Raw genomic sequence first — 11,940 nt, forward strand, 5'->3', positions numbered from 1 at the left:
ACAAGCAAGAAGGAGGGAGAAGAGACCCTCTTCCTTATCGTGCAACTGTTTGGCTTCAACCAGCTGCAATTTGACAGATTTGATCTGGCAGCGACTTTAAACATCTGTAAACATATAGAAGCTCCCGGCGTGCCATCAGCCGAAGAAATGATATAGCTACGTGTAAAGTTCCCTGAATACAAATCCTGCCCGTTTTGCCCTGCACTGCAAAGGAAGCAGAAGGCCGCGAGGTGAGAAGCCTGAAGGCACTTTTACCCCCCCCCCCCCCTTCAAGATGTCCGCACCACAATGGGGGCAGAAAACTGCTTCAAAATCAGATTCGTGAAGCGGTTTGAGCAGGATGGAGAGTGTTTGTGCAGGAGAGGGGTTTTATCAGCGGCAAACACTCACAGGAATTCCGGTTTGGGATTGTCCATCCAATTCCTGCGTTCCACAGGAAGCTCTGCATAAAAAGCAACTGAAATACGCCCAAAGACATTTCATTTGTGGGCCGCCGAGTCGCAAGGAGCATCTCGAATCGACCGCGAGGGGTTTTTTTAAAATTCAAAACCACCGAACTCGAGCTTTTAAAAGAAAGCGGCACCATGGAGAAGCCCTCTAAACCACGGGTCCGGCGGCTCGTGCCCACGGCCGCCGCTCAGCCAGCGCACGCGCACGCACCTGACGAACCCATACCGCGAGGGTAAGATTTCTACTCACTTTACAGGCCTGTGTTCGTATTCAAGGATGTGGGACCTGTACAAATGTCTTTTCTTTTTTTTTTTTTTTTAACTTAACCTTTCAATTTGAAGTTTATAATCGGTTTTATTTGACCAAATATTTCCGCAGATTTCCTTCACGGCTTTACATTTCTTTTAAGTCTGTCTTAAAACAGTACTCGTACGTGTGAACACTGAAACCGGTTTGAGACCCAATTTGTAATGTGATGTGTAAGGTGATTGGGAGAAGTCTGAGGAGACAAAAAAAAACAAAAAAAAAAAAGTTTAAGAGGAGGTTTCAAAGCTGCTGACTTTTTGGTTCAAAGTTGCAGCTTTGTGTTGCAGTTAATCCACTGCAGCAGCAGCACATAAATGAAAAAGACAACAGAAAGGGGAGATCTCTTCATGCCCCACGTGAGGAAGAGGAGCGGTTGCCGTTGCTACGGGTAACTAGATATTGCTTTAAGACAGACTGTAACATGTAAACCTGTCCTCTCTGCCAAGCAGCTTGTGAAGTGTTTCAGTAGTTAATGAATGGATGAAAAAAAAAAAAAAAAAAAAAAAAAGCAGCCGTGTAGTCTTCACGTACTGACGTCACACACGGGTCCCCCCCCCCCCCCCCATGTCTCGAACTGCGGGACACCCTGCTGGAGGAGTTGGAGGAGGTCTTTACCAATCACCCCCCCACGCGCTCTTTGACAGTCTCGAGCTGCAGGAGAAACCTGACTAGTAGCGGAGTTTTATTCGCTGGGCTTTCGACCTCACGGCGGAATATAACGGGGCCAACTGCGCTCGAGCTGCGAGGCGTCTCTCGACTTCCCGCCGTGTAGGACTTTTTGATCTTAGGAGGGCTGATTGTTCACTTGCAACGGTTTGTGATTTATTTTTCGTTTCCATGCATGCGCCCCGGAGTTTGGGGGTCGTGCGGTTTATCGGCTTGTGCGCGCGCACGCGCGCGCGTCCAGCATCCCCCGCCTGTGCTCTTTCAGTGTAAAAAAAAAAAAAAAAAAAATGCGGTTTGTGTTTGCTTTTATTTCTTCTTCTCTCTCGGATGACTATCCGTTATCAGCGCGCGCGTGTCGCGTGACTCCGCGTGCGCGCGAGAGGGGGGGAAAAAGAGATGCGAGGGATGTCGGTCTCGGCGCTGGAGCTTCGGGGCGGCATCGTTTACGGCGCTGTAAAACAGCGCCCTCTGATGGCGACTCTCGGAAACGTATCCGCTTCGATGAATCCTGACGCGTCGGCGGGTCGTGACGTTTTACTGATAATTATTATAATTATTTTTAAAGCACAATCGCACGCGCATACAAACACGTGCTCTGAGCCACGCAATCGCATGATTCGATTATAAACATCCTTTTTTTTTTTTCTTTTTTTTTTTTAATGAAATTCAATTCTAACCAAATAAGGAATCATTTGGGCAACACATCCATCATTTATCTGTACATTTCTTCTTAGTTGGCTTGTGTAGGAATGTGTTTTGGGGAAAAAAAAAAAAAAGAAATATGTTTTTAATATTATTTTTTTTTTTTATAGTCTTCCAATAACATCATAATAGAAATGCAGCCATGCCATGCTGTTCCCACCTGGTATTAACTTTCCGGACAAGTGTTTTCCCCCTGCAGCAGCTTTCTCACTGGCCAATGTCATGATGCTCGCACGCGCACGCGCTGCCTTCAAAATGACCCCCCCCCCCCCCACACACACACACACACAGTGCACTGCTGCGAGTCCAGCTCACCGCAGTGATTTGTGAATGAACACAAGGCTTCAGATGTGTGTGTCATGTCTCTGGGCACAGAGCCAGCAAGGGATCAGAGAGACATGCAAAGCTGTCATCCGAGGCTCAGCGTCACCTCCAGGATACCGGAGGACTCTTCCGGCAAAGGCTGCGGCCCTTGGAAACCTGCGATCACACCCGGCTGGCTTTAAACGCGCCTGTTCCACATTCCCCCCCCCCCCCCCCTCCCCTGTTTTTTTTTTTAAATTTATTTATTTTTTTTACTATCAAACATAGCCGCAGGCCAACGTCGGAGCAGCAGCGGGTCCAAACCGACCGTCGCGCGCTCTTGACGGCCTCGCCCGCAAAAAGGGGCGGCTCGGGCCTTTTAATCCTTTTCAGTATGCCACGAGCTAATGTGGCGCGAGACGTGAACACTTCTGGCGCAGGTCAGCGAGTATTCAGCCTGGTTTGACCAACACGAGATCGGGACTGCGCGCGGCGCATCGGAGCCCCCCCCCCCCCCCCGGCGGGTCCGAACATCTGCCGAGCGGTGTCCCTCTAAAAAGGGACGTTTGAAGGGAACCTTAAATTCACACGGAGACTCGAGGGTCTGCAGTGAAGACGAGCGTTTAAATCCGCAGTGGGAGCAAACTAACCCCGCGGTTTAAAGAACAAATAATACGAACAGCATGTTGGGTCATAAAAACATCACTGCCGCACAGACAAGTCTGTTTGGAAGACTTTTTAAAAGTCACTCATCTGGGAGACACACTTAATTCTTGGGAAAAAAAAAAAAAAAAAAAGTAGGAACGCTTAAAGTAAGAAATATCAATTGAACAATAAATCCAGACAGAACGAGACCAAAGCAGTACAAAATCTAAGACATAAAAAAAAAAAAAAAATCCACTCGTTGCTTTTAATCAATTTTTTAAATCTGTTGTAACTATCTGTGCTGGTCTCTGGTCTCTTGTGGAAGTCTTGACAGCTGAGTCCAATCCTTGCGGTGCTTTGTCTCTTCAAAGGAAATAAGGCTTGACCCGCGGCTGCAGAGGAATCAACTGCGGTCTCCGAATCTTGCAGCTCGTGATAACAAAATAAAAAGTGCTGATTTTTCATTTTACTTTATTATTATTTTTTTTAATAATTATGTCACGTTTCTTTTCCTCGTAGGTAGCCGGGGTCGTCCTCCTGAAGGAAAAACCTACCCTGCGTGAGGAGACTTCTGGCTGCAATCCACAGGCCCCCCCCCCCCACCCCCGCCCCCCCGCCCCCCGTCCTCCTCCTCCTCCTCCGCCTCCTCCTCCTCCTCCTCCTCCTCCTCCCTCCGACTGGTACAGAAGTAGAGTGTGGGAGACCCGGCGAACGTGGGAACGAGGACGACGATGTACCAAACGCTGCTTCTCTCCTCCTCCTTCCTCATCCTTCATGTGATGGGCACTCCCCAGTTCTTCGCTCACCACGGGTAACAGCTCACTCAGCGCTCTTCCCCGCGTTTATTATGGGCTGTCACTCGGTCAGCGGCCCCCGTCACGTCTTCAGCCACCAGATCTCAGCTGCAGTCGTCGTTTAGACCTGCTTGTGTTTTTTTTTTGTTGTTGTTGTTTTTTTTTAAAGCAACCTCTTTGGTCAAAAAAAAAAAAAAAAAAAAAAAAAGACATTTAAAAAAAAAAAAAAAAAACAGTCAAGAGTTGACTGTCTCGGGACCGCAGCTCCACGCTGGTGTCGGAGGCCGTTAGACGCAGCCTCATCTCGCCGCTTTCACTCGATCTGCGCAAAGACCAAAAGTAAACTGAGAGCCAATTAAAAGGTCGAGAGGCGACACGAAGGTCAAAGATCAACTCTCGACTCTGACACATTTCGGGAGTGATTACACGGGTCGGTCAGGGGCTTTTTTTTTTTTCTTTAGGCGCTCTAATCTGGAGTTTTTCAAGTGAAGCGGGAGCCACTCGGTGTTTAAAAACATCTCTGAAACTGTTTTCGAAATGATTCACAACCTGCAAAAGACTTCGAAAAGCGTCTTGTGTGTTTCGGGGGTCAGTTTTAATGGTTTGATCTCTTTTCCTTTTTCTTTTTTCTTTTTTTTTTTTGCAGGAGGAGGGCGTGCGGACGAGATCTCCGTCACAACGTCGTCATGGCAACAGAGTCATATGTCCAGCCTGTGCACAAGCCCTACATTACCCTGTGTCAGGGGCATCGCCTCTGCAGCACGTACAAGTGAGACGCGCGCGCGCACACGCACACGTGCACACGCACGCACGCACGCACGCACAAATAACAACAACAAATCCGAACGTCTTCGGCTTCGAGGGTCGTCGGAAGAGTCAGAACGGCGCTCTAATTAAACCGTCTCGAGATGTTTGTTTAATCGAGGGGTAAACAACGCTCCACATGTTCAGGAAGGGGTCACGACCGCATGTACGTTTTTCTCACGCGCTCGCGCACGTTCGTCTCGCGCAGAACTGGGTCACGGCGGCACGTAGTTGGGTGGAATCTAAATATCGAATACTTTCGTGCAACTACGGGAAATGAACCCGCAGAGACCGTGGCCCTGTTTATTTTGGACTCCGTCTCCCTCCATACTCTCAATCTCTCTCCGGCTCGGATATTTTCTGGTCCGTCCCCCCCCCCCCCTTCTTCCCCCCCCCGGCCCCCTCATCCTCCTCTTTACATTACGTCCCCCCCCCCTCCCACCCTCCCTCAATTTTAATCTATTTTAACTCTTCTCTCAGCAACAAAAAATTACATTTTTTTTTGGGATGCTCTTCCTGTGACCAGACCTCAGGTTATTGAAATCATTTGTTCCTTTTTTTTTTTTTTTTTTTTTTGTCACACATCTCTGGTCGGTTTCTCTTTTGTTTTTTAGCTTCTTCTTCTTTTTTTTTTTTTGCCTCAGTTTATCACCCTGTCCCCCCCCCCCCCCCCACTGTAAACTAAACATACTACGCTCTCGGCAGGCATCAGCAAAAAAAAAACCCCAAAAAACCCCCAAAAATCTCTGCTTCTCGTCCCTCCACCCCTCTCTCGTCTCCGACACACTCTTTGGGAGTCAGCGGTCCGTGGTTTCAGTCCTCCACCGAGTTCCCATCCTCTCATCGGCGTTCTCGCACTCCGACAGAACATGGAAAAAAAAATGCCGGGCACACACACACACACACACACACGAGAGTGATGACAGCTTGAAAAATCAGGAAACCCCCCCCCCCCCCTTTTAACCGCTGCTGCTTTTTATTTTTAAAATTTTCTTTCTGTGTTGTGTCTCTCCGCAGGACGACGTACTCGGTGGCGTACCGGCAGGTGAGCAGAGCGGCGTCCCCGGTGCAGTTCTACCCGGAGTGCTGCCCCGGCTGGAGGAGGCTTCACTCTCACAGCTGTAACCAAGGTAACTCGGAGGGACACGTGCTACGCACCCTGCGCCTGTTGAGCGGGCGATGCTCCTTTCTTTTCTTTTTCTTTTATGTTAAAGGAATAGTTGGACATTTGTGGGAATCATGCTTGAGATTTCACGTCCGCACTTGTGCACACTTGGAGTTCAGCATAAAAACTACAAACAGTAGGACACATCCGCGTTAGTTCTTTCTGTGGGTTAAATAAAGGTTAGGAAAGCCATTCAAAACAACAGTCTGCGTTAGGACTGGACGTGATAACCAACAGAATTTCCAGAAAGTCACTGATCCCCGGCCAAGAAATAGCTCCTCACGTATATCCGTGTCGATTCGCAACTTTTTTTTTTTTTTTTATCGTTACACTTTGTTTTTGTACAGTTTAAACACATTTCTAAAAAGTTTGAGTGAATGATTTTTATTTTGTTTTTACCTGCAGTCTACCTGTAGTTACCTATAAGTCGGTCCACCGCAGCATACTGTGTTAGCGTTGTGTTTTGCCTCGCACAGGCATGAAAAAAAAAAAAAAAATCCCGTGGTTAGGTTTAGCGAAACAAAACTACTTGGTTTGAGTTTGGAGAAGAAAGTTCTCCAACCTTTTTTCCTCTGAGAGTTTCTTTGACAAATTGAAAGTGTCCGAGAGCTCCTCGTGTTCAGTAGCTCAAATAGCCGATCTCCACCCAAACCAGCTGAATCAGCTTCTTTTAAGTGAACAACAGCAAATTGATACTCAACACACACACACACACACACACACACACACACACACACACACACACACACACACACACAAGCAGATATATGCTTATATTATCTTTCAATGTCTCTTCCAGCTGTGTGTGGACAACCATGTGTGAATGGAGGAACCTGCTTAAGACCCAACCAGTGTGGTTGTCCGCTGGGATGGACGGGACCGCCAATGCCAAACAGGTACACACACACACACACACACACACACACACACACACACACACACACACGAGTCTCTGCGTGCACGTTGACACCAGTTTTCACGTCCTTCTCGTCGATCAGATGCGGATGAGTGCAGCGAGCGGCAGCCGTGCGCCCAGCAGTGCGTGAACACCGCTGGCAGCTACCGATGTGCGTGCAGAGACGGCTTCAGGCTCACCGGCGACGGACATTCCTGTCAGAGCCTTCCCCCTCCTCCTCATCCTCCTCCTCGTCCTCCTCCTCCTCCTCCTCCTCCTCCGACGACCGTGGGTGGTCACACTGATGCAGGTAAAGGAGCAGGGTAGGAGCGTACGTGATTTTGTGTTCCGCAGCAGGACATTATCTGGACAGAAGACGGGGAAACATGGCCAGCTTCGCGGTCCATTATTACTTTTGGTACGCGCTATGCCACTCTCAACTCGTACCGTGAGTAATAATGCACTGCGACTGGTGCCGACTCCAGACAGATGCGTTGCGGTCCGGGCCCCCGTGCGGCGAGACCGGGACCTGGTCGGGCTTTGATAATGACTCGGTTGACTCCTACGAGTCCTATAAGTAAGGCAAACATCTGCCTTTAATAGAGCTCCCGTGCTAATATAGACATTTTTTTTTTTATCCCACACACTCCATTGGTTCCCCTTAAAAAAAAACAAAAAAAAAACGTTGCAGTGTTGTTTCTCACCGAGAAAAAAAGTCCACTTTCTTTTGTGTGTGCCTCCCGTACCTTAGCAACAAAACAATACAACCTCCTCCATGTCTACAAATGTGGTCGTTGACCCGAGGTGATTTCTTTTTAATTCTTCTCCTGTGTCAGCGTCATTGCTCTTTGGGGAATTTGTGCAACAAGAAACCTTGAAGAAGACTTCACATTTTCCTGATTCCTCCCAACTGAAGAAATTTCCCCTCGGGGATTAATAAAGTGTATAAAATCAAAAAAAAAAAAATCAAACATCAACCAAACTGTAAAAAAAAAAAAAAAAAAAAAAAGTTATAAAACTGTCTGTTGTTGTGTCAGAAAAAGAAATATCTTAAGGTTGCCAAATTTTTCGGGCCGGCCTCCAAACTCCTTTCTGTTTATCGGCGTTTCTGCAAAGGAGGAAATTCACACGAATCGAAACGTCTCGGTTTGACAAGGGAGACTGTTCGCCCTCCGTGACTCTACGTTATGGGGATTGATGACAGTTTTGTAGTATTGCCGAGTCAGCAAAAAGCCCCCCCCCCCAAAAAAAAACACACGCACGGAGGGAGATACAAAGCCAAAAGAGTGACGGATCTTTGTACTTTATGAAAGTGTTTGTTTGGAACGTGCTAATTTTTGACCTCCCAGATGCCAAATGTTTTTGCACGATGTTTTCCCCTGCACGACTGCATGCCATCGTTTGCTCATACATGTGCGCACGACGGAGAGATTGTTGATGCAGATTACAAATATAAACATGTTGTTTAAAAAAAAAACAAAAAAAAAAGTAGTAGACCATCGCTCTCGCTCCTGCCAAGAGCTTTGGACTCCGTCTCTGCAACCGCTTCGCCTCCCCTCGTTTCACTCTGTTCTTGGCCAACACTTGTGTTCTCATTCCAGCTCCATCAACCCTGTCTGCTGGGGGTCATCGCCAGTCCCCCCCCCCCCCCCACCCCGCCCCCACCACCACCCACTCCCCCTTTTCCTCCTCCTCCTCCCTCTTCCTCCTCCTCTTCCTCCTCCTCCTCCTTAAGCCCTGTTTCTCAACTCTTGTCTCAGGAATGGACCACATCTGGGAGAGATTGAACCTCTCTCGGCGCCACCAGAGAGCAAAAGCGGGTTCTTTGATTTTTGCATCCCGAGTTGGGGTCCTTACGGGACTGAGGGAGGGAGGGAGGGGGGAGAGGGAGGGAGGGGGGGGGCAGTCAGACACTTACTTTGTAACCGATGCACTGGAAGGGATGAACGTTTGCCCGTCTATTTCTGGTGACCTCCCTTCCAGCTTGCGTATCATCTTTTTTTTTTCCGGCCGTTCCCATACCCGAGATCGTCCCCCCTTTCTCCTCTCGTGCCCTAAATTCCCCCTCGGCCTCCCCGCGGCCCCGCGGCCCCCTTCCCGGTTTATCGTTGTGAGAAATGTTTCAGCGGGCAATGAATCACCCGACGGAGAGGGGACCGACGAAGGCACGATGCGACATAAGCTCTCAGATCCGAGGAAGGGGACTCGACCGTACATCGCTCTCCATCGCCTCTGATCCGGGCCTCGTAGCCCTTTTCTCTCTCTCCGCACTCCCCTCGCTTGGTTTCCCACAAAACTCAAACCCGGTAGCCGCCGCATTCTGATGCACACGTCTGTGTTTTTTTTTTTGTGTGCGCTTTTCCCACAGGCGGAAGTCTCGGCGCGGCGGAGAACGTGACGGAGGAGGTGCAGAGCCTGAGGAACAGAGTGGAGCTCCTGGAGAAGGTACGCCAGGAAGCACATGTTCAAACACATAAAAAAAAAAAACACCCACTCTGATACCTCCCGGTGCCGCCCGCCGGGAACACCTCTGCTCCTCGTGCGCGATATAAAAACCAAAGCGGAGATTCTTTGAAGTGCCAGCAAAATGGTTTTTTGTTTTTTTTTAAACGTAAAATCCTGCTTGCGTTTCACGAAACCGCCGCAAAGAGCAAACGAAGATATGACGGCGTGAATTGCTTTTGTTTGTTTTGAGTGACGGCACCTCCTCGTTTCTCCCCGCCGTGCAGAAGTTGCAGCTGGTGCTGGCGCCCTTCAGCAACTTCTTCCCGCTGTCGTTGGACGAGGGCACGTCGGAGAAAACCACCCTGTTGTCCCACTCCTTCCAGCAGTTGGACCGCATCGACTCCCTCAGCGAGCAGATCGGCTTTCTGGAGGAGCGCCTCGGCACATGTGAGCGACCACGGGCCGACCTTTGACCTTTCGGAGTTGAAGACTCTGCTTAAGAGGAGGGGAAAATCCAACATTTAGCTGAGCACCATGGGAACTTTGTTTCCCAGGAAAGCAAAAAAAAATAACAGACCATATAAAAACTCGAAATCGAACAACTGCCCCATAATGTAATAAAATTTAAATATGTTGAAGCTCACATTTATAAAAATCCAATAATATAATAAAATCTTATCCCCGTAATGTAATAATATTGTTGGCTATAACTTAATACGTTAAATGCTAAAATCAAAATACGATCAAACTGAAATGATATGTTTGCTCTTAAATTTATCCTTATCGCGACGTGATAACAAAGCACAGCTGAGGCTGATGGGAAATGTCATTAGATTCACAGGACTCTGGCCATAAAAAAAAAAAGTGACGTACAAACTCAAAATCTGACACGGTGAAACCGATCGAAGAAAAGTTCGAGGATCACAAAAGATTCATTCCAAGTGCCTGTGCACCAAACTTCATGACAATCCATCCGACAGTTGTCTTTAAAATTCAAGAATATCACACTTATTGTGGTGCTTAAAGAAAAGTCGGGAGATCCCTAAAACGAGTAGGATTTATCCAAGTGCATAACCATGATATCGACATTGGGGGGTTCCCCTGCTGTGATTATACATACATGTATACATGCATAAATATATGTGTATGCATACATGTATATATACATGCATATGTATGTATATATAAGAATATATATATATATATATAAATAATCACAGCAGAAAATGTATGGGAAAGGAGGTGTGTAGGAGACATATATATATATATATATATATATATATATAGTATGTTGTTCAAAATGTCATAAAATGTTGGTATATTATTGTGTATCAATTATAATTGTATCCGTCCACTGAGTTTCTTGAGATCCCCATTTGCATATCAAACATCCTGTGGAGGAATCCTGACCCCGAGGCTGAGAAGCCTTTTATTATATTATCAGAGTTTTATTGTGTTATGAGCTTTATCACATTTGGGTTTTATTAGATTATGGTCTGTAATTACTTCGCGGACCTTCACAGATCCAAAACCATCAAAGCTGTAGTAATGAAAAGTATTTGAATAAAAACACTGCGGGGATGTTGCTACATTTTTCAGACATATCAAAAACCTTGATCATTTAAACTGCCCACTGTGGATAACACAGATGTCTTTCCATCTTCTCCTTCGTAGGTTCTTGCCAGGAGAATTGACCACTGAACATGTCGGCCGTTCTTTCAAGACTCCTCCTGCCAAGTTAATAATAACACAAACTGACAGATTGACAGGCGGCTGCTGTTCGTAAGAATAAAGATGGCAGACAGAAGAAAGCAGCCTCGGTCCTCGTTACACTGTGACACGAGCAGCATTTGTGATTTTCTTTTCCTGACAGGTTTTAATTACTTTTCCTGTTCAATCACTGTCAAATTCTTGATTTTGTAACAGTACCTGAGGTGGGGTCCTTGACATCATCCCTGCAACATCTAAATCAAAAACCCCTGAGGGTCAAAGGTCAAAGTAGCCACTTAAGTCTCTGTGTTTGTTTTTGCATCAGTGCAGCTGTGTCCTCAGACGTGGACATCTGTATTTATCTATTTAAATTATGATTGTGTTTTAGTTACTTCTCCGTGCTCCAATAGACATTTTTTTTTACCTAGTTTTGTAACATTTTGTAATAAAAACTCTTAATCAAACACTTTGTTGTGGAATATTGAGTACTGCGTGCAAATACACTGCTGATGTGAGATAGCAGAGAATCTGCTTTCGACCGGTACAACAAACTTGTTCATCTTTTAATGCAATCAGTGGTAATAGGTTAAGATCAGTAACGGTGTGAAACTACACCGCGAAAAAAAAATTCATGTTTTTTAATTTTTTTACATAAATATTTAATGTATGTATCAGGATTTTTATCATCTGTGTAGGATATTGTGTCGTTTAAAATCTGATGAAAGAATTATACTGTAGCATATCGTCCAAAATGTTATAAAAAAGTTATACTAAAGCATGTCGTCCAAAATGTCATGAAAAAAGTCATACAGTATGTCGTCAAAAATATTTACAAATAAGGCATAGTATAGTATTTCGTCAAAAATAATTACAAAAATTCATACTGTAGTATGTTGTCGAAAATGTGAAAAAAAGTTATAAAAGGACTATATCGTCCAAAATATCATAAAAAAATCATACCATTGCATGTCGTCCAAAATGTAATTAAAAAAAGTCATACGTTTTGTTGTCCAAAATATCATATAAATGAATAAAATATTTTGTTTTTAAAAGTC

At 46.1% G+C, this 11,940-nt stretch overlaps 1 protein-coding gene across 1 annotated transcript; it reads left to right on the top strand.

Annotated features, from left to right (window-relative positions):
• The first annotated feature begins 495 nt into the window (after window positions 1-495).
• egfl7 (EGF-like-domain, multiple 7) lies at window positions 496-11,351 on the top strand. The gene is given in 10 exon segments (XM_069168522.1): window positions 496-682; window positions 3,592-3,883; window positions 4,513-4,635; window positions 5,688-5,800; window positions 6,635-6,714; window positions 6,716-6,731; window positions 6,834-7,040; window positions 9,099-9,175; window positions 9,460-9,622; window positions 10,850-11,351. Coding segments are annotated over 9 exon segments (879 nt in total). The 5' UTR covers window positions 496-682; window positions 3,592-3,803; the 3' UTR covers window positions 10,870-11,351.
• Window positions 11,352-11,940: the final 589 nt, after the last annotated feature.

This window comes from Embiotoca jacksoni, unplaced genomic scaffold (assembly GCF_022577435.1).
Source record: "Embiotoca jacksoni isolate LCO1_2020_lvr unplaced genomic scaffold, fEmbJac1.0.p SCAF_10, whole genome shotgun sequence".
NCBI classification, from domain to species: Eukaryota; Metazoa; Chordata; class Actinopteri; family Embiotocidae; genus Embiotoca; species Embiotoca jacksoni.